This window comes from Colossoma macropomum, unplaced genomic scaffold (assembly GCF_904425465.1).
Source record: "Colossoma macropomum unplaced genomic scaffold, Colossoma_macropomum, whole genome shotgun sequence".
Lineage (NCBI taxonomy): Eukaryota > Metazoa > Chordata > Actinopteri > Characiformes > Serrasalmidae > Colossoma > Colossoma macropomum.
Genome location: NW_023494792.1, coordinates 6351458 through 6374038, shown reverse-complemented (window position 1 = coordinate 6374038; position 22581 = coordinate 6351458). Strand labels below are relative to the sequence as shown.

Genomic DNA, 22581 nt, shown 5'->3' with positions numbered 1-22581 from the left:
TAATAAATAATAAGCTTCAGAAATGCCTTGTTCTCCCTTGAGCTGATCACAATGTTATGTTTGAAATAATGTGAAGATGAGAGAGTTGAAGACTTGACTCTGTGTATTTCGACTCCATGCTAGTCTAGGCTGGTTTATGCTGCTCTGGTGCTGGTTTAGCTGGTCATCCAACAAGATCTTGCTGATTGACCAGTATACCAGCATCCAAAAAACAATATATGCTGGTTTTGCTGCTGTTTTTTCTAGCAGCATTATTAATAAAGTTTCAGAAATGCCTTGCACTCCCTTAAGCTGATCACAGTGTTACATCTGAAATATTGTGAAGATGAGAGAGTCGAAGAATTAACTCTGAGCATTTCGACTCTCAGAGTCATCAGTCAAGAGTTGATCCTCACTCCTAGACATGAAGAAGTCAACTTTATCTTTCAACTCTCTCCAACTTTTGGAGCATTTCTATTGGTCCACTCGTCATGAAATTTTCACACATTGTAAAGGACAGCTGCTGTGATCCAAAATAGAGAATTTTGGACAGATGTTCTATACTTGTACAAGTTCATGAAAACTTTACGACTGAATAAATGTGAGTAGTAACTGCAGTTCTGTGGCTACAACAATATAGTCCAGCACAACATTACTATAATTTCTTATTAGGTTGAATAGTATTTTTGTTTTATAAAGCTTATCCAATCTTGCTGCAGTTGCTGTTAAAGAGTACATTTGTGGGCAGAGCGTGGATATATATTAATTGTGCCTCCTGAAGATCCTTAAGATTCTCCATCACACAAGATCTCTCTCTCTCTGTAGTGGGGAGTACAGACTGTTCTTCTCACTCATCTCAGCAGGAATAATTTTTTTGATTTGTTCTTCTGGCAGAAGCTTGATTAGCATTTATCTCTCCTGTGCTCTCTGCTGCCTCTCCTCATTGTGCAGAAGATTGTTAGAAATCCAGAACCCCTCTGCTCTCCTCTGTTCTGGCAAGTTCATAGATTTGCATATAAAGAGGTCCTAGTCTCTGCTTAAAGCACACTTGTGATCGCAATATTTATGACGAGCCCTTCAAAACAGTCTGGACACACACAGACTATAGATGGGTCATAATGACTGGACAGTTACTCAATTACTTTTCTTGAATGAGAATTCACAGTAACACTTTATTATTAGAGTCCACTGCAGATGTTTTGGGTTTATTTTTACAAAACCTTTTAAGCTTATAAAGAGAGAGAGAGGAAGAGAGAGACTGTTCACAAGGCCTTTAGCATCATAGAAATGTCTGGGGAAGAGAAGCTATAATGCATTATGGATGTGACTTTTCCACCACAGAGAGCGAGTGAACGAGGTGGAGAATAGACAGGTGGCCAGAGAAACCGAGGGATCCTGTGAATGGAATATTGGAACAAAGGATGATGGACAAGTGGGGGAATGGAAGACAATGGGTCAGACTTTCTTCACATTACATTTCACATTCAGAGAGACAGTCTTCAAAAATGGACCAAACTTTGCATGGAGCACTGACATACGTTCCCTCCCTCATTACCCGTATCTCCTTCCCCTCTACTTCCAAGAGTTAGGACAGGAAAGAGTGCTCACACAGCTGCACTAACATCTAACCAACAGTTGGCCAACGTCTTGCCACCATGTCAGGGCTCATTAAACTGAGAGTACACACTGCTAAAGCCCGGTCCTGAGTCTCCACACGAGCTTCTCCCTCAGACAGGTCTCGTCTGATTTGAGCAGAGGAAAAGACGTGAGTGAGCAGAATAGCTGAATGCTGGAGATCCTTTTCTGTAGAGTTTAGTTCCAGCCCTAAACTGCAGAGTTCAAATTTCTAATCAATCATTTATATGTGACCTACTTAATTATCTATCTATCTATCTATCTATCTATACTTTTTTATTCTATTCTGTACTATATTATTCTAAACTAAACTATCCTACAGATGATAAAGAGGATCATAGAATTAAATCAAGAGTAAAACTGCTACAATGAGTACCTAGTAAGGAGGAGAGGAAGAGGAGGGGAAAGAGGAGAGGAAGTACACCAAAGAGAAGAAGGAAAAAATCAACATACTGGCTAAAGGAAAGATACCTGGAAAAAAGGTACATTTATTTACGTATTTTTATGTACAACAAAAGGTCCCACTGAGGCTAAAGGTTTAGAGTTTTAGAAGAAGGCCTTTAAATTGAGGTGGTTCCTAAATTTATCCCTGAAATACACATGTCCTAGTGCTTTTCTGGTCTTACACACCTGATCCATTTAATCAGCTCATTAAGAAGCCCTTCTGTGCAAATTATTTGTTAGAGCTCTAGGACAAAGACTGTCAATAGGGGTAGACAATATGACTACATATTATGATTAGTAATGCTAACTACAGGGAGATTCACTCAAAAGAGGCCCTGAATATTCTGTAATAACTCTTGCTAGGATGAAGCAATCTGAACGAAACAATGTACAATGTGCTCCTCAGTATATGGAGCTATGAACAAGCCAGGATGCACCCTGCGCCGGAGTGAAGAGGTAGGTGCCGGACAGCCGTTGCAGTGTTTAACCTCCTACCCCCGTACCCCTTCATGTGTCTGGCAAAAAACAGAGATCACTTCCAGCATCGCATGTAATGCAATCGATTACACATACGTAAAGGTACGTAGTGTATTTTTTTGGTTTAGATTGCTTCATCCTAACGGGAGTAACAACAGAATATTCGGGGCCTCTTTCGAGTGAATCTCCCTGTATTACTACTAGTTATTCAAGTTAATAATGGCAGTGTTAAAATACAGTTTATGTATTAAATTTTTGATGGTAAAAATATTTTTTCTATTGTTAAATATTATTTTTAAATAGTTTAATTTTTTGGAATAAAAAAAAAGACATACTTTATCCTAGCCTTTTAAATGTGGCATTACTCTTTTGCTGCTACATTTTGCCTATTCCAAATAGTCGGGGAAGCTGGATATTGAGATAGATATTGTGTGTTATATATCTTGTGATATGTATGTTATAATTTTGCCATATTGCCCACCCTTAAAGGTAAATGCATAAACAGTGCAGAAGTAGATGCAGCCCATAATACAAGAGCATGTGTAATGCATATTGACTTCCTGCTCAGCAGGGCAGAGGCTAATCATTCTGTCAGAATGCATGTTCTCTCACTCCATTCACCTCTTTCCTTCATCAGCTCTTGTTTGTTTATTCTGTTTTTCTCATTGGTTTTGGGGGTGAGAGGTAGCTGATTTCTCCCTCAGGGTATTTCTCTCTCACTGTCTTCATTTCTCTTTTCACTACACCTTTACGCTCTCATGAATGCGAATAAACAATCACCTTACAGCTGTGAAATTGTAAGACAGATCATGGTGGGTGCGTATCTGATTCAGTGCATGTGTGTGTTATTGACATGGAGTGTCATTTGTGATTCTGCATGACCTCTGACCTGACCTTGAGTTCCCTTTGTTCTTTTAACGCTTGCATGCGACTTGTGACTTGAATATTGAATTCTTCACCCATTCATATACAGTCACACAGAAATGTACACGGTAGTATTGCAGGCATATTGGCAAACAGCACTGCCTGACAGTCATAATTAAAAAAGATTACAATAGAAGGGCGGGGCAGTGAAATTTGCATAAACCTGTCAATCATAATTCAAACACTTGACAGTTTAATAGGACCATTTGGCTTTGAGTGATGCCTGTATGGTCCAATCAGAATTGATTAGTGAATCTCTTGAATCCATAAATAGTCACTGAAGATATCTGTCTCATCACACATGACTGGAGCTTTGGGCTTCATCAATACAGCATTATGAATATGGATTTTTTTTACAAAGGATATATGCAGTCACATAATCATTTTATATGTTAAATCATTTTTTCATGATGTTAAGTTGCCAAAATGACAATTTTAGAGAATTTTAGTCTTGTACTAAACTAAGGTAGCAGACCTATGTATCTATGTATTGAAGATCCCACATTAGGCCATACCTTTTAATACCTTACATTAATTTATTTAAATAAAAATCTATTTCAAAAAATGTAACAAAAATAAGACTGAAAAGAACAGAATATCCAAGATTTGAAGTAATCACAGTTTTCACATGGATGAGTCTGATGGCATGTCCTCTCCTCTATAAATGAGTAGGAAAGTTCTAAAACTGCTCAACAGATTTAGACACATATATATATATATATATACACACACATATATATATATATATATATATAGATTGGACTGCTACAACCAGTCCACTTTTGGGGAAACTGCACATCAAGATAGTCTTTGACAATGCGTCTGTAGAGGCGGGCGCATCTTGTTGGAAGGATTCAGGAAATGTTTCATCCTCTGACAACAAGGAAGGAAACACGTCTTCATCTAACAACCTTGCACTTAATGTTCTGTCAGTGAAGAAAGGTCCCACAGTACACCATACCGTAATTTTAGGGGAGGCATCCGTGTTAGATGGATCAGTCCAGCAAAGGTTTGCGTCCGACCAGTATCTGTGATTCTGTTTGTTGACCTCACCATTCACAAAGCAGTTGGCTTCATCACTGAACAGCACCTGATAGGGAAAATGAAGGTTTATCTGTCGTTGCTTTTTCACCTATTCTGCAAATTCTATCCCATGGTCTGGGTCGTCCTTGATTATGTACTGCAACCTCTGAATTTTGTAAGGGTGCCACTTATGGGGAGACAGAATTTGCTGAACTGAGGCACGGCTAACCTCCCATTTCAGAGACAGATGATAGGTTCTATGGTTTGGGTTCTTGCCGAATGAGGCCAGAACAGCGGTTACTGTTGTTTTTGGCCGTCCAGCTTTCGGTTTATTGACGTTCTCCGCTCTTTTTCTGGTGAAATTTTCTACCAGTTTGATGTGTCACACACCTATCTTCCCATTTGTAAAACTGAAGTTGAATCTAAGATGGCTACCATGTTGGTGACAGGTTTCCCCTTCATCTTCAGCTTGTATCTGAAATTGAATCACCACCTGCCAAACTGTTTTCATTTTATATGGATGTTTCCTTATTTTAATAATAACAATAAAGATGGTTCTATATAGCGTAGTATACAACATATTATCTGTCAATCTGAGGAATTATTTCACAATGCAAAGAATCCTTTAAGCATGCAAATGGTACTTTTGAGTGTACATGATTCATACAAGAACCATCTTTTTCAAGAGTATGCATGCAGTACTGTGCAAATGTTTTAGACACCTGAGAAAGGTACATTTAAAAAGCTGTTTATCTGGGCAGTAAGCATTTGCGTGATTTTATGTGTGATTTTATGTGTGTTCATTTAACCCTTTCCAAACCCATCATCGATGAAGGCCAGATGACAGTTCTCTCTCTTCCTTTCTCTCTCTCTCCTCTCTCTCTCTCTCTCTGTGCACTGCTTGATCCTGATTTCACCTCCTACTGAGACCAGCATGAGAGAGATAGAGAGAGAGTTCACACAAAAAAACATCATAAATAATGGACCTCACCAACTGTTCTTAAGGAGAAATTTCTTCTTAAAACCCAATCACACATCTATACACACTTGAACTGAAAGGTGAAAACAATTATGTGGTTTAAGAACATGTCATGAATCTGACATAGATGTTTTCTTAGGAGCTTTCTCAAGAACAAACTTAAGAAAAAACTTGATGAATTGATTAGACACTGCTCTGTGTAGTTTCTCAGAGCTGCATGATGCTGTGCAGGGTTATAGTGTGTGGTTAATATCTCATGCTCTCATGTACTGCATGGTGAGTCTCAGCTCTTTTGTAGCTACATAGCCTTGACACCAAGTGGAGTTCAGATCAGGGCCTTGGTTTGCTCTGCTCATTTATGCGGACACGTACATACTGATAAGATCTGCTGGGTTCTTAATAAGGCTGTCCAGGTTTTAGCATGACGCCACTGCTGGCAGGTAGTAAACATCAACGTTATCAGAGCATTTGTTTTATCTAACAGAGTAACAGCCTCTTTCACAAACATCCCCAGCTGGCACCTTACACTTTACTGCTCACAAAAATCTCACAATCACATCAGTTTTCTTGCAGGTTTTGCTGACGTAATTCTCGAGGTGAATACTATTATTTGAGACAGTAGGGTGCTTTCACATCTTGAAGGGGAATTCCATTCATATTTTAAAATTTCTGCATTATTAAATGGCTAAGATGTTGACCGAATCACACAGAGTGGTATGATGGAAAGTACTGTTCTAGAGTAACTTACCAAGTCAGAATTGTTTACAGCGGTGGTGATAGGAACCAGACGTCTGAAGTGTTTAATGCTCTAAATGAAACCTCACTGAAAGATATTACATGTAATGATTGTAAAAACGCTCAATGATGCTGGAGACATTGTTTTACTATAACTTTGTGATGAGACTCTGGCCTAAAACATCTTTTTAAAACACATTCATGGTAGAGATATACACTCTCAGAAAGAAAATGTATGGAATTGTCACTGCGGCAGGACCCCTCTTGTCACTGGGGTGGTACCCTCAAGGGTACATCTCAGTACCTTTAGTCAGGGAACGTAATTGTATCACAGTCCATTGAAATTATACGTTCTAAGTTGTATTGACTCCACACACCCCGTCTCATCTCCAGGCTTTTTATTTTATTGTTCTGTTTTAAAACATTAGGTTATGTACAAATATGTACTTTTCACCTGGGAAACAACTTATTTAAGGAAAACAATTGGACCTTAAAACCACTGTTGTGCCTTTGAGGCTACATTTACATTGTTTGTACCTTGATGAACGAAAAATGCATCTGCCTCTAACAGGAAACTTGCAAAGTGTTGTGAGACAAAATGGTCTCCAAAGAGAGATTTTCAGATTTACTACTATTTTACAATTAGCAACATTACACACAAACTTTAGACTAGGTCACAGGTGATTTTATAAATATTTAATTCAATTTAATAAATAAAATGGTTATATTTGTGTTGTAGATCTCTGGTTCTTATGACCACCACTTTAAAGAATAACTTTGTTTACATCTCAATTATTGAATTTTGGAGAAAATGTGAAAAATTAGAGGAATTCCTCTTTAAATGGATATGAGCATGCTGTCTGGTGTCTGAGATGAATGGATATATTAAAAAAGCACATTTTATGCCAAAATGCCTTTATTTTTTAATCTGTTCCTGGTGAAGAGGTACATGCAGGGCGTTTCAAGGCAAAATATCATGATCAACATTACATATAAAGACAGGTGTAGGTTCACTGGTGGTTTTGGGTAGTAAATAAAATGGACACATTTGTGCTGTAGACATTGTAACCCCTGAGTCAGCAAGTTTCTCTACAATGAACCATTTTACATCAAACCTCTCTCAATGGCTTTGTGTACATCACAGTGAATGAATTACGCTCAAATTTTGAGAAAATGGTGGAATTCCCCTTTAAGGAAAGTTTTATGTAATTAATTAAGACAGTAACAGGCTGCTTCATCTTCCTTTAATATTTCTGTATGTCTAACTGAGATCATAGAAAACCTGTGCACGCGTTTCACGCGCGCTCCCCCGTGGTTCCCCTCTCCCCTTTGTGTTTCGTGTCGATTTGATCCGTATGCGTGTGTGTGCACGTGCAAGTGTGTGCATGTGCGCGCGCGCCTGCGTTCGAGATCGTGTCGCTAGCGCTTTCGTCTCAGCACAACTTTCCTCTCCTACTTGTTGCGCGCGCCTCTGTGTTCTTCTGCCTGCGCTCGAGTCCCCGCGCGCCGCTTCGTCTTCTAGATGCCGATGCCGATCTCCCCCGATGTCTGACGAACAGCCCGAGAGAGACCTGGGAGAGCGCGAGCAGCTCCCTGCCTCCGCGTCCCCGCCTCTCGCGCCCGGGCCAACCGGAGACCCTTCCTCACACCCTCTCCAGCTCCACCTCTGTGCTCCGGCGCGGCGAGCGTCAGCGCCGCTCTTTCACAGCGCGCACGCACTCTGCGGCTGCGGGCACGCGCCCAGCTTCCCCTGGCGCCTCGTGGACGCGGGCTCTCTGTTCCGCCCGAGGCAGAGCGCCCCGAAGCGCGGGGACGCGCCTCAGCACCACGGACAGCGCTGCTCCAGCGGCCATGAGAACCACGAGAACCACTACGCAGAGCACGGAGTAGACCCCCGGCCCCACCGCGCGCAGCCGCACACGTAAGTCCTGCTGTTAAACGCGATTACAGGGCGAAAAGCTGCGCGAGATCACGCGATTAGAGAGTTAATTAGAGTGACCGCGGTGTGGCACGCGACCGACGGCGGCGTGATGACTGACCGAGAGGGATTTCAGTGTGAATAACTGACACAACTGGGAAAGAGAACTCTCTCTTTCTCTTTTTGAGCAGTTATTTCATCAAATTATAATCAAATAATAAGAATAAACGGATAGAAATAAAAAAAATAATTCGTACATAAGTAAAACAATTCATTAATTAACTTCATGAATCATTATAAATTGATAAATAGTAGAGCTACTTCTGCTACTACTACTGTCTTTATCCCAAAGAACTCTCATTCTCTCTCTCTCTCTCTTTCTCTCTCTCTCTCTCACTCTCTCTCGATCCACAGAATTAAAGTAGAAAAATAATTCTTGAGTAAATGTTCATGTAATTTATTAACATTTGTTTTAAATGGTTAAATACTAGCACTACAGGTACTGTTAGAGTAGCAGCTACTTTTACATACTACTACTAGTGATGAACAAAGGATAAAGAAGGTAGGACGGGTAAAAATGGCCCCTCAGCAGTTATGTGGTGGTCCTTCCCCTTACCTCATTCTACTAGTTAAAAGTTCTGTCTGTTTCACAGTGCTATTTATTTATTTATTTATTTATTTCCCTGTTGATTTATTGATTGGTTCACTGGCTGACTGATTGACTCCACTCCTTCAAAATCACGACTTATATCATCGCCCTGATACTGTGGGCAGAAAATAATTGCCAGTTCCGTTTCCTCTCTGAGGTAGGGGTAAATGGCTTGTTGGAGTGTATGGGTAAACTGCTGCTGAGCATAGGCTACAGCAGGTCAGAGCCTTATCACAGCTCACAGTAAGGAAAGTGCTTCACATGCTCTACTACAGACCTCTAGAGCAAAGCTTTGTACATGTCTTAGCTGTGTATGGGTGTGAAGTGTGTGTTTTTGCTGCTCCTAACTCAGTTTGTCAGTGCTTCTATCCAGTTATGCATTGAATGTACTTAATTTGCACGTCAGCATGATCTTTGTCGTTCAGTTCACTTTAGGTGTTGATGTAATATACACTATGTGTCCAAACACCTGCACATTCAATGTTTCTTCTGAAATCAAGCATACTAATTGGGAGTTTGTCCCCCCTTTGCTGCCGTAACAGCACTGTTCCTGGTACACTTCTGGAATGGCTTTGCACTAGATGTTGGAACATTGTTGTGAGGATTTGATTGCATTCAGCCACAAGAGCATGGGTGAGGTCAGGTGCTGATGTAAGATGAGTATGTCAGGATAACAAATGACACTCCAACTCATCCCAAAGGTATCAGATGGAGCTCCATCCCTCACAATTCCACTGCTCCACAGCCCACTGCTGTAGGGGAGTGATACCCCTTTAGCTAGCATTTGGCAATGGTGGCCTTAGGCTCATGTGCACATGCTCCAGAGTATTCCATTCTATGTCCTGTGGATATTATACAGGCTGTCTGTGCAATATTAAATGCCCATGCCAGCATTGGGTGCACCTTAAAGTAGCTTTTGGACATATTTATTTTACTCATGTGGTACCAATGTACACATTTGAATGGTGTTAATTAAATGCATTATTTTTGTTCAGTTTTTAATGGTTATGGCTGTTCTGTTCATTTGACCGCTGCTCTTGGGGCATCACAGAGAACGGGAGGGAGTTAGACAGGATGTCATAAACACTTTAAAGACTCTACTGAGACTGAGCCTCTCATCTGAGATCCGACTATATCCCGTTTCTCATTCAACCTCTCAGCCTGCCTACATTGACGAATCCGGCTGGCTCTCCTCCGATAATGATCCAGCTGGCCTCACGCTGAATGGCCTCTGATTAAAACCGATGAGTGAAACACGACTAGTGACCCCGGGCCTCGCTCACTGCCTCTCCTTATTATTGGGGCCAAGTTTGAGAGGCTACTAAGTTCATTCTGTGGTTATTTTAGTAGTTTTCTAGCCTGCTGCTGTCATTGTGAAATGTCCAGGGGCTATGTGACAGTTTTTTGGCACATTGTACAGTCCTGTCACTCAGTAGATGGGATTTTGTGGGTTTCGCAAGTAAATCATAAGATCATGAGTGAGATGTCTGGGGAGGAGGTAGAAGTTGAGGCTGATCTGGGGAGAATAAGAATGATAAACAACACTGCAAAAAGTCTATTGACTGACATACGTCACAAAGCTTGTTGGTTTGTTCTGGATCTTTTAGTGAGGTTGCCAGTCTTGAAGTCAGTGTTCAAGAGGTTGTGCTTTAATGCTACATGACGCATTTAATGCCACATGATGCTGCCTTGCATTTCAACTATTTCAACTGCCTTTTTCAAATGACACAGTGATATGTGGGCCAACAAATGGACCTGGGACAAAGTATATAGGCTTTGGAACTCATTAGGTTAATTGTAGACCACAATAAGGATGACTGTTAAAAAAGCCATACATATGTTCTCCGTAGACAAAAATAGTGTAGACCAGGTATTTGTACAGGTGCTAATAAGGAACTACAAAATGACAACACGTCCTCAGTTCTATGCTGCTTTCATGTGGTGTTAGCATGATCTGAAATAGGAGGTTTAAATGAGGAAAGCTCACTAAATAACTTTCATTTTTAACCAAGTGAGTTCATTTTCAGCTAAGTGTTCATGCTATGCCGGCAGCTAACTCTCATCTCCTCACACTGGAAACAGGCAGATGTACCTCTCAGTAGGACTGAGTTATGGCCTTAAGCACTCATGCATCAGCTAAACAGTTGAGGAGCCATTTTTGCTATGTGCAAAAAGCATTTTGACAGTCTTTTTTACACTCTAAAGCAAACTGACTTTCTGAACTTGTGATTGTGACACAGTTAATGGGAAAGTACGAGTTTCTCAGAAGAACACAAAAAGTCTCCTTGGCCACCTCACTGTACCCACAGACATCGGTGGTCTGCTTTCTTATGATGAACATATGTATTATTACTTCTGCTGTAACAGAGTGATATGCAAATGAATGATCCATCAGATGTGAGACTGGAGATGAGAGAGAGAGCTCTCTCTGCTCCCTAGCAAAGGCTCAGTCCATACTCTCAGAAAAAGGTAGTACACTGTCACTAGGGTGGTGCCCTTAAGTTGCTTGGATGGTTCTCAAATACACCACATTCTGTTGGAAGTATTTTCTTAAGTTACATTAAGTTACATATACTGACTCCAGGCTTTTCCTTTAATGTTTCTGTTTCAAAACAGCTCTGAAAACATAAACGTCATTTTTCCCAGGAAAATTGAATGTAGTGTACTTTTAAAATGTAGGTACATGAATCATTCAGAGTGGTTTGATATGAAATGGTTTATTGTAAAGAAACCTATCGACTTAGATTTCTTTACAGTGGTGCTGATAGGAACCAGGGGTCACAATGTCCACAACACAAATAAAGCAATTTTATTTATTATTCAGAATGACCACTGGACCTACACCCATCTTCTCAGTTTTAAATGTAATGCTGATGATGGTAAAGTTATGGTAAATTCAAAGAAAATATGTTTTCTTTGGGGACTATTTTGCCTAATGACCCCCTACATCACAATCACACCCCTCTGCCATGAAAATATATAATAAAATAGGTTTCAGGCAAGACATTCTCAAAACTATTGTAAAACAATGTCGCAGGCATCAGACACTCTTCTCATAACCATTTCATGAAATGGCTTTCTGTGATGTAGCTTTTAGAGGCATTAAACTCTTTAGACATCTGGTTTCTATCACCAAAAACTCTTCTATCACCAAAAACTCTTCTGATTTGCTTTCTCTAGAACAGAGCACTTCACACAATGTCTTTGTTTAGGTATTAATGATTAAATGATGCAGAAATTTTGAAAAATTGGTGGAATTCCTCTTTAAGGGCTGTTTTGTACCTTTAAGGGTAGATGTATGCTGTTTTGTACTGTGGGGGACTTATTTGTACCTGTTCAGTACCTTTTTTTCTGACTGTGTAAGGTGTAGCAGGTGTGAGTACAACATGTCAAAATGACACAAACTACACTTTTAGCCACAAACCTTCCCTTGCCCATGAGAGTGTGTGTGTGTGTCTTGCTGTGTATCACTGGGTCTAAAGGCACAGTGTGAGATGTAGCATTTCTGGGGCAGAATGACCAAAGGTGCATTGTAGAGCACATCTTACCCATCATATGTTTGACCCACCAAGTTTTGCAGGCTTTTTTTTGTGTTTTGGATTTTGAGGCTTTTTCTGTTCTGCACAGCACTCTGCACTCAGCATACAGACCACAAGTGTAGCTAAATCCAGTCTTGCAGCAGAATTGTGACCTTTTCATAGACCTCTCAAGTCATGTTGTCATTCTGTGACTGGCTTTACGCCCATATTAGTTTCTTTAAGAGAAAAGTAAAGTTTAAAAATTGCTGCTGTCATGCTCTGTGGTAAACAAAGGTTTACAAAGCTGATATATTTTTGTATTTTATATTTTGTTTTTTCTGCTGAACATTGCTGAGTCCTCTGAATTATGAAATCATTAATCAGCTGAAATATGACTTCCTTCATAAATCTGGCAACTTCAACAAAATATTGTAAGTAAAATATTGTGATAAGATTTGTCAGTGGTAGATAAGTTATGTGAATATTAACAGTGAATGGCTGGTTTGGGTATATAATATTGAAGTTTAACAGTGGGCTTACTTTCATGCAGCGTCATTTAATTGCGCAGGAGTGTTAGCTTGCAAGTAGCATGGTCTTAGCATTGTGCTCGTCTTGACTACTAAACAACCTCATAATCCAGAGGATTCAGTGACACTCATGGGAAAAATATACACACAAAAAACCTGTCAACTTTAGAATATCTTTGTTTAACACATGGCAGCAATCTTCAAAAATGCCATTCATTTTTCTCATAGAGAAAAACAGCTTAGATCCAGAGTTCTGAATATGGGCAAGGCACTGACTATAGAATGCCGCAGGACCTCAAAGGCCTATTGTGTGCTCTCTGTTACACCATTAAAAATGTCTTTTTGAATGGTTCTTGGTTTAGACAGTTCTAAGAAAACTGAATTGGTGTTGTAGCTTGAACCTTTGGAGGCTCTTTAAACTTTAAAAAGGTTCTTTTCACATTTCTTTTTTTCATTTTAAAAAGGTTATTTAAACAACCATCCATTGAAGGTACTTTAGGGAAAGGGGTTCTGCTAAAGGTGCACACGTGTCTGCTACATGCTACATCTGCTGAATGCTTTGTACAGGCAGCACATCTGGCATCACCACTCTTAATGACCCTGTCAAGACTGTCCACCTCTCTTTCTCTCTTTCTCTCTCTCTCTCTCTCTCTCTCTCTCTCTCTCTCGTGATTGTAATTCCAGCAGGTTCTTTTGTTCTGTGATGACCAATACTGGCTGACTGTTCAGAGAGAGAGAGAAAGAAAGGGCGAGAGAGAGAGAGAGAGAGAGAGAGACAGCTTGAGAGGCGAGGTCAACAAGGACAAAGCAGAGTATGCATAGTCATTACTCTTCTTCATCTGTTTGGTGTGTGTGTGTGTGTGTGTGTGTGTGTGTATGTGTGTGTGGTGTTCATCGAACTCCATGATCATTTCTACAGAATCGTAGCACAGCTCTGTGAATATAACCCAGTGGAAGAAAATCAGATAACCCAAAAGCGTGAGAATAGACAACAAAATGGGAAATGGGGAGCATTAGTAATATATACATGACTGTCAAGTCCGAGTACATATATGTATTTATTCATAAAAGACAGGGTCATAAGATCAGGCTCTCAGTCCACCAACAGCCAGATGCATACACACACACACACTCACACACACACACACACACACACACACACACACACACACACACACACACTCACACACATACAGCTTTATGCTACTGTTCGCCTTCACTCAGCGTGACACCCACTCACCAGTCCCATGCCCTTTCATGTCCCTCAGGGAACATGCGCTGCCTGAATGGGTTCCATTTTCACCCAGTCCCCCTGTTCGTTTGATCTCCCTGGATCTCTAATCATCTATGTGCTTTTCTCTCCTTTCTCTTTTCATCCCTCGTTTCTCTTCTTCCACACCGTTGAACAGAGAGATGTACTGTAGGTACAGAAGCTAAGATGGCTGGCTGTGCGAGACCACCCCAGAGCCATGTCACAGTGCTTCTCTGTTTTCAGCTTTTCATGTTTGCTTTGTTTTCCTCGCAAGAGTTTTCATCGCCTCAAAACAATTGACCATGGTTTGACCCCAGTTGCATTCAGGGTTGAACAAGTTTGACAGAAAATTAGATAGTAAATTGGTTTTACGTTGCTAGCTAAAGCTCTATTTGTCTCTCTTGTTGCTGTCACAGACTACATTGGCTTTACTGATGCAAAGTTAAATCGAGACATATTTGTGCTCTCTGTTTACGCTGTAATGAGGAAATGATGTCAGAGAACAGCCATGTTACAGTAACTAGTGGTGTGGACTATTGACTAATGTTTCCTAAAACAGCAATTTGCTAACGGATAACTTTTTACTGGCTAACAACTAACTTAGCAGAGAATATATTTTCTTCATTTCCTAAGTTCAGACAACAATGCTGGTCTGTTAAGTCTAAAACTAGAGAAAGACTTTGTGCAAAATCATGACAGTTACATGCTGCAAAATGGAATTATGGAATGACTGACGTTTGGTGAAAGACCACGCCTGGAACTCCTATGTCTCACTCCCTAAATCCTATAAACACTCTTCTTTTGACAAAATTTCACCAAGGACTCCCCGACTGCACCGGCCAACTACTCAGATGATGGTCTTCTCAAGCATACAATGGCTACATATGGACTAAAATACAAGACCTCAGACAAGCTCATGAACCGTTGACATCCATCTAACCTGGAGTTTTGGGGGTCAGCCTTCTAGCAACCTGTAGAGGCCACTCAGAACTCCAGCTGAAGTTCCCCTCCTCTCATAATTTCCCACTACTCAAGGCGTGGTCTGCATTCGCAAAATGGAGTTATGGAATAACTGATGTTTGGGGAACGACCACACCTGAAACTCCTCCCTCTCACTCCCTACATCTTATGAATACCCTTCTTTCACTGCTTCTTTTTTTGACGAAATTTCACATCCCACCACCTTCTCCGTGCTTGCTCAATTGAACAGAGGGGTCGGTCTTCTAGCTACCCGCAATGGCCACTTAGAACTCTGGCCCAAGCTCCTCAGAGTTCCCCTTCTCTCATTTGTTCTCTTTATTAAAGGTGTGGTCTGCATTCACAAACTAATTTTGGCTAGCTAAGTCTCTCTTAGTATTTCTCTCAGAGTATTTCATTGCATCTACCTGAAGTGCTTTGTTCTTGACTACTTGGTGTCACCTTGTTGTTTTTTTCACTTTTTGTCATTGCTGTTCATCTTCATGTAAATGTGATGCACTGCCTGCTGTGTCAGCTAGCACCACTTTGAACAGAGTTTGAACAGGCCAATCTCTGCCCACTCTATGAGACTCGTTAGCTGACCGGGCCACTGATTTAATTGTAAATTGCTTCAAACACAGACTTGGTTGTAATCCTTAACCTTGTATTTCTTATGTTTTTTTTTATGCATGGGTTTATACATATATATTAGCCTATAGTAACCATTACTGGCCCATAGGGAATTCTCCTGTTTCTCCTAATTACCAAATCCACCATTGCCTGACACACACACACACACACACACACACACACACACACACACACACACACACAGGAAAATAAATATAATTTGAAATTATTAATGCATTCTGAATTTACGTATTTTGAGAAATACTGAGTACTCAGTTTTACTCAGTGCAGTTTCTGTGAAGCTTGCTCAACTTGACAACAGTAGCTATGAAATAACGCATGTTATGTTATAGCATGAACAGGTCAATCAATAAATTGCACCACAAATGTATTACTTTTGCAAAATGCAGAATCATTTCAAGAACCATCCTAAAACTAAGAAACTTCTCCAAAGCAGAAATTACCCCAGCATACTCATGTGCTGTAGAGCACAATGCCAGGCTGGATTTAGCCCATGATCAGTGCTGTTCTGGTGTTTATGTTTGTCGTTGTCAGCCTGGTAAATATGAAATTAGATTATCAGAATTAAATTGAATAAGCCGGAATGTCCTGGGGCAAATCAGATGTTAGCAAATAGCTCTTCATGCCAAACCTTGTGAGAGGAATGCTAAAACATTCCTCAGTTCAAGCTTTATGAAACAAGCTTTTCATAATATTTAGCTACTTGGCCTGGTAGCTAGCTGTCAGTTATATAAATATCAAGGGGCATATATGACCCAAGTGGCTGAAAGGACCCAGTAAAGGCTTGGAACTATGGATGATTCTGTTTTTTGCCTCTAAGAAAAGTTTAAAAGGGCTTGGATACTTGTTTTTGCAATGACACCTCAACATCTCATCCCATGTAGCCTCTGTTTACCTATCCTTTATGATTAGTGTAGATATCTGCTGCTGAACATCTGTAATCTCCCATCTGTATGTAAACAACTGTATGTAAAAATAACATTTGTGGGGGGAGAAAATCATCTTATGAGAGCAGCAAGTTTGTTTTCTTGTAATGTTGTGAATCACTTGCTATTGTAAAGTATAAATAGCAAGTGGCTGGCATGAGTACAGACAAGTAAGTTTCCTATAGAAAACTTTCAGAGGGAATTGTGCAGTTAAAACAAATAAGCAACAAGAACAAATAAAGGGACTGTCTATTCATGTCTGTTTAGAATGAATGATCTGTTTGTTCTGAATAATGTAGCCTATTCATATTTAGATACTTCCCTAAGGCATTCATAACTCAGTATACATAAAATTAAAATAAGTTTTTTTAACACATGTATAATGACTCATCAGTACAAATTATACTATTCTGCAGTTCTGTAGTGAGTCACTAAAGTATCTCCTTTTCTCTAATGTGAAACGCTGCATGACAGTCACGTCTAATTTGCAAGCCCAGGAAATCAGCAGAGTTTCCCCAAACACACCTGGTTCAACTAATCTGTTAATTGTCAAGTTTACTGCCACGTTTGGTGGGTTTGTTTGAGTAGGGGGTTTACCAAACTGTGCTGGACATTAGCCCTCCTGGACTGGAATTGAATGCCCCTGTCATACAGCTTATGCAATGCGTAAAAACTGTTATAAACTAAAACACACGAACATGCGGAATGTGTTTAATGTGTGATCCAAATCATGTGGTATACTAGGCGACTACTGAATTGCTAGACTACTATTCTCCATGAACTTTTTACCTGTTTTTACCTTTTACCTGAACTTTTTACAGATATCCTCCTACGAGTATTACATGTTTAATGCCACGCTGGGTCTTAAATATCACTTAAAGTCATCAAATTAGTGCATCAGACCAAACTGCCGACTGTAAACAAACAAACTAAATGTCAAAACATGATGTTAAGTACATTCTAAGTTGAAAAAATAATGCACACAAAAGCTGAAATGTAATGGACTCGTATGATGATGTGGGGTCACAGGAGGCTAAAGCCACTGACCATCTTATGTGCAGTCAGATCTAATTCCATGATAAGGTAACAATAATTATGAATAGATGATGAAGTGAAAGCAGATTAATCTGTGTATGTCTGTCTCATTACATTAGCTTATCTGAAACATTAGTTACAGCATATTATGCAACATTGCACAACGTGCTTGCTCTTGTCAGAAGGGTTCTATATAGAATCAGAACAAAGGTTAACAAAGCCCTTTCTGGTGCTGCAGTCGTGTGCAAACGTTTGGGTGCATCAGGTCAAATGACATGTTTTGTTGATTTATGAAAATAAGTTAACATGTTCTCTACAGAGCACACACGTCTTGGCATTTTAATACAGAATTACTAATCATTTCCTGGATTTAACATAGATCGGGGGAAAATACAACACAGTTATGGTACATTTAAATATTTTAATTTTTTCAATATGCTAAATTCAGTAAATTGTCACGCTTCAGGGTTCTCCTCCCTTGCCTAGCACGCTCCAGGACTCCATTTCCCATAATTCCAGTCCCGATGACATCATCTATTCCTCCAATCATACGCAACTGCCTCATTCTCAGTCACCTGAATTCTAATTCGATTCACCTGTGTTTGTGTTTGTCTCAGACTTTAAATAGCCCTTGGTTTGTTCTCCTCATTGCAAGGTATTGTCATTTCACTGGACTACTGAGTGTTATTTCTCTGACTTCTCTACATGTGCCTTGAACCTTTTGACTGTTTTTTTGGATTTTGCTCTTCTGCTCTGTTTGTCTGTATGGTTTGTCTATTCTGGTTTTTGACTCTTGCTTGGTTTTTGGATTTTGATATTGGTTTTGCCCTGAGATTGTGTTTTACCCGGAGTTCCATTCTGACACCTCTCTCATTAAACAGACTTTCATTTTTAAGATCCGTGAGCGTCTTCTTGTGTTTGTGCAGCATTACACAAACACATACAAATTGTACCCCTAAAATTCTAAAATGAAGAAAAATGCTATATTTAAAATTTGTTCCCTATATAGGATGTTTTAACTTACTTCACTTATAAAATCAACAAAACATCCAATTTGATCTGGGGTATTCAAACTTTTGCCTACAACTGTATATAGACTCGTTTTTAAAGGCTCTGTGTTGCACCAGTCATTTACAACAGGTTTTCCATCATAGAGAAGAGCCAAGAGGCTGTAGCTCTCATTAGGGCTGAATGATTAACTGGTTTTGAAATGTTTTGAAAGAGTGCAATTTTTAAATTGCAAGAGCTGCAATTTAAAGTATAGTACTATTACTATACACTATTAAATGTTGCCTTCACTTATTTTAAGTGGGGACAATTAACCTAATAACAAAGCTCGTGAGCTGCCAGTCGGGCTCACTACATTTAGCATTTAGGCCTTAAGTCTGAAAAATACTGATGTGCTCAGCTTCAAGGAGAAAAAAGCCTGGAGGTGAATTTATAGAAAATAATCAAATTTAAGCACACTCGCAATATTGGTCAGAAAAATGTAATTGAATATTTTCAAATCATTCAACCCTAGTGGTCACAGCTCTGTAAATAAATAAGGTCTTTACTAAAGAATTATTGAAGAACCCTTTTTAAGTGTTTACTGTATACTAATACTCTTTACTCATATGCTAAATGGGATAATATTCAGACATATCCAGCTTTTAAGCTTACAAGAAGCAAGACATAAACCTTATTAGCTTACTTTTGCTTCTAGTCTCTCATGAATTAGCATGAAAATGACGAATGCTGTTTTCCTGCAGGTGGAAGACCTCGTTTGGTCCAGGTTTGGCAAATAGGTCACACTCTTTTGTGGATGAGGAAATGTAATTTACAGGCTAGAAACACACATCCCTGACAGTTTGAGGTTTATTGACGGGCATATTGTGTGTGTGTGTGTGTGTGTGTGTGTGTGTGTGTGTGTGTTTCAGAGACTTGTATTGAGTGAATGGATTTTCCTGTGTTCTTGTTCACCCCCTGAGGATTCAGACAGAAGGCTGTGTGATCGGGGGAGAGCTGAACCAGCCTGAGAAGGTCACATATGCCTCTCTTAAAGCACAGAGTTGAGAAACTAAAAAACACTCATATAAATATCACTGACTTTTTCACTGTGTATTCTGATGAAACTATGAAAAATTGAGGTGTAATGTACCTCTTTATTTTTTTTTATATCAACACATATATTTCCATCTCTCCTGACTTTCTTTTCATATATAGAAATACATTAATGTAAAGAGTGTTGAAAAGCATTAATAAAACATTAAAAATAAATCATTAATAAAGCAAGGTTTGCATTACATGATTAGATGATTTATACGGTTCTTAATTTTGTTGTTTTCTTTTCAACAGATGGTCAAAAAACAGTAGTTTAGAATCCCTGAAAGGCTGTGCATAGTTTGTTATTGTTTAATTAAGTTTATTATTTTTTTTTATTTTGTTTACAAAATCAGATTAATTGGTATTCAATAGATTACTGATTAATAAGAGAATTTTTAGCAACAGCCCTTCTTTATTATCCTTTTTTTAAAATAGATAACTAACAGGGACTTATGATAAAACATATACAAAACAGCTTTTAAGTTTAATAAACAGCTGTAATGCTTGTTATTCTAAAACAATAAAGTAAAAAGAAGATTATAAAAGAACATATGGCCTGTTGGTCTAAGATTAGTTAGCCAGTTGCTGAACTGCTTATTTGCTTCTTCAGGGTGAAAAGCAGAGCTGTTTTGGGAGGCATATTTGGCAGCTCATAAAAATATTGTGCTCCATACTCCAGTTAAAAACACGCATGAAGAACAAATTGAGCAAAGTATTTCCATTACCTTCATCTCTGGGGAAATTTCAGTTCTGTTACACTCCCACTGATCACCTCAGGCAGTCTGAAGCACTTTGGACACTCCTTATGCACCTATACACAGGTCAAGATCTCATGCCAATAAACACACTGATGTACCCTGCAACAAGGGGGGTACAAATACTCTGCTTACATGGGAGCCGCCCTTGTTTCTCTTTTAGCTGACACAGGCTGACAATCTGGACTTCTTGTGTACAGCCTTGTTATAATGTTAGAGATGTCGGTCCCATGCTGCCCTCCATGGGCTGTGAGAGCAGTAACTCACTAGCTTGGCAACCCTACTGCCAGGTGTAGCTTTAGCCCCTTTATAGCACCTGCACATCAGGGGTGTTTCCTGTACAACGATGGAGTTTAGCATTGAACTAACATGGTGCGATGTATCGTTAAACTGTCATCTGAAGTACATCAGTTTCCCAAAACTGTTCTCCTGAGTGGCTCCCTTGTGAGCTTGACAATGTAGTTGTTATTAGATAGATAATTATTATAGGTAATTATTGAAGAATTGGAGCCTGCTGGGACTGATTGGTGGGGCCTTGATTACAGCCACTCCAGTGCTTGAGCACAGGGGTTCCCAATCCCAGTCTTGGTGACCCTGCACTATGCACATTTTCTGCTTTGTCTTGTTTAGCATACCTGATTCACCTCTCTAAATAATCTCGTTTGCTGGATAAGATGTGCAACATAGGGAAAACACCAAAATAAGCAGAGCTTGTAGTTGCCAGGAATGAGATTGGGAACCTCTGTTGTAACAGAAGCACTGCAAAGACTTTTCTATCAGTAGCTGAGACATCTATTCACAGCTTACTGTTCTTTCACATGCAAGTGATGTGAATTTATTATCAAATAAAGTCATTTTTCATGGGACTACAGTCAAGCTCAGCCCTTCAGTGGACGCCATGCTTGACGGAGCACCCTTGAATGTGGCAACTCAGGCCAACATTATATCCTATCTACAGCTGCAAAAGATTCACTTTCCCAAATGGATTTACTGAGCACTGTTTTATCTAGCCTTGGCTGTTTCAGGCCCAGATATTCCCTGCCCACAACCTGCAGTCCTATTGTTTTTCTGGAAATATACTTTTTTTTTTCTCAGAAGGCAATGGTGAATTCCACATTACACTTAAGATGTCATGTTACGTTCTGAGTACATGAACTTTTAACTCATTAATGGTTCACGTCCATCCCAGATTTGCTTACTTTATTTACCCATCACCCTCAAACAGAGGTGATACACTTTGCTTGCTATGACAGGCATGTCAGTTCAAAGCTTTGCCCTTTGGCCACATAATAGGAGGGTGCTGGTGGCTTATGGCCAATTGAAAGCAACAAGCATGAAAATTCTGCCCTATTAAGATGACTGGCTCTGCTGTGCTCCCAGAAGGAGCCCTGGTGGACAAATGGCTGTTCTAGAGACTGATTGTGAATCAGCAGCAGAGGTTCCTTACCTTGACAGTTCAGACTATCCAGTTCATAGGTCTGTTTCTGGGCTAATGTTCCATGACAGCCTCACTGTCTTCTGCTAGCACAGAAGTCATTCTCTGCCTCTTTTTTCTTATTAGGCTAGACAGCCGATTGGCATCACACACACTGCTGCATTTAGTGGGTGCGTTGACAGATGCTACCACAGTTATTCCTCCTGGGCCTGATGTTCCAGATGTGGCTGCGAGGCTTACATCTGGATGCTGTAAAGCACAAACACATCATGGTGGGAATCACACATCAACGCATGACAGCCCTAGCTCCCTGGGGGCAAAGGTATTTTCTCTTTGACAAAGTGCCTTTGGGACCCCTTGCGCAGGAAAATGGACGTACTCAACTGGGGGCAGTTTGGCATCAACATGGAATCAGTGGCCATGAAACACATCAATCTGTTGGAGCTACATTCTGTTCATCTGGCTCTTCAGGGGAGTGCCAGGTGCACCTGCAGATGACTTGGTACACAAACAGCATGGTTTTGGTGCCTTTATTTGCCAGTGGAAACTCAACCTTGTGCTGCCTGGGGCTCTTTTTTATAAAATCCATCATACCTACTGGGCCTTTATGTGCTGATTGATGTGTTGATGCATTACTGGTTAGACCATCTGCTTTTTCTTTTCCTGTTATTTCCCTT

The 22581-nt window shown here is 39.9% G+C and overlaps 1 protein-coding gene across 1 annotated transcript in view; it reads left to right on the top strand.

The window, feature by feature from the left end:
- Positions 1-7740: 7740 nt before the first annotated feature.
- Positions 7741-22581, top strand: part of trpc7b (transient receptor potential cation channel, subfamily C, member 7b) — an 83824-nt gene continuing 68983 nt past the window's right edge. Inside the window, exon 1 of the mRNA XM_036575712.1 lies at positions 7741-8117. Within this exon, the coding sequence (XP_036431605.1) occupies positions 7741-8117 (377 nt within the window). The remainder of the gene's footprint in view (positions 8118-22581) is intronic.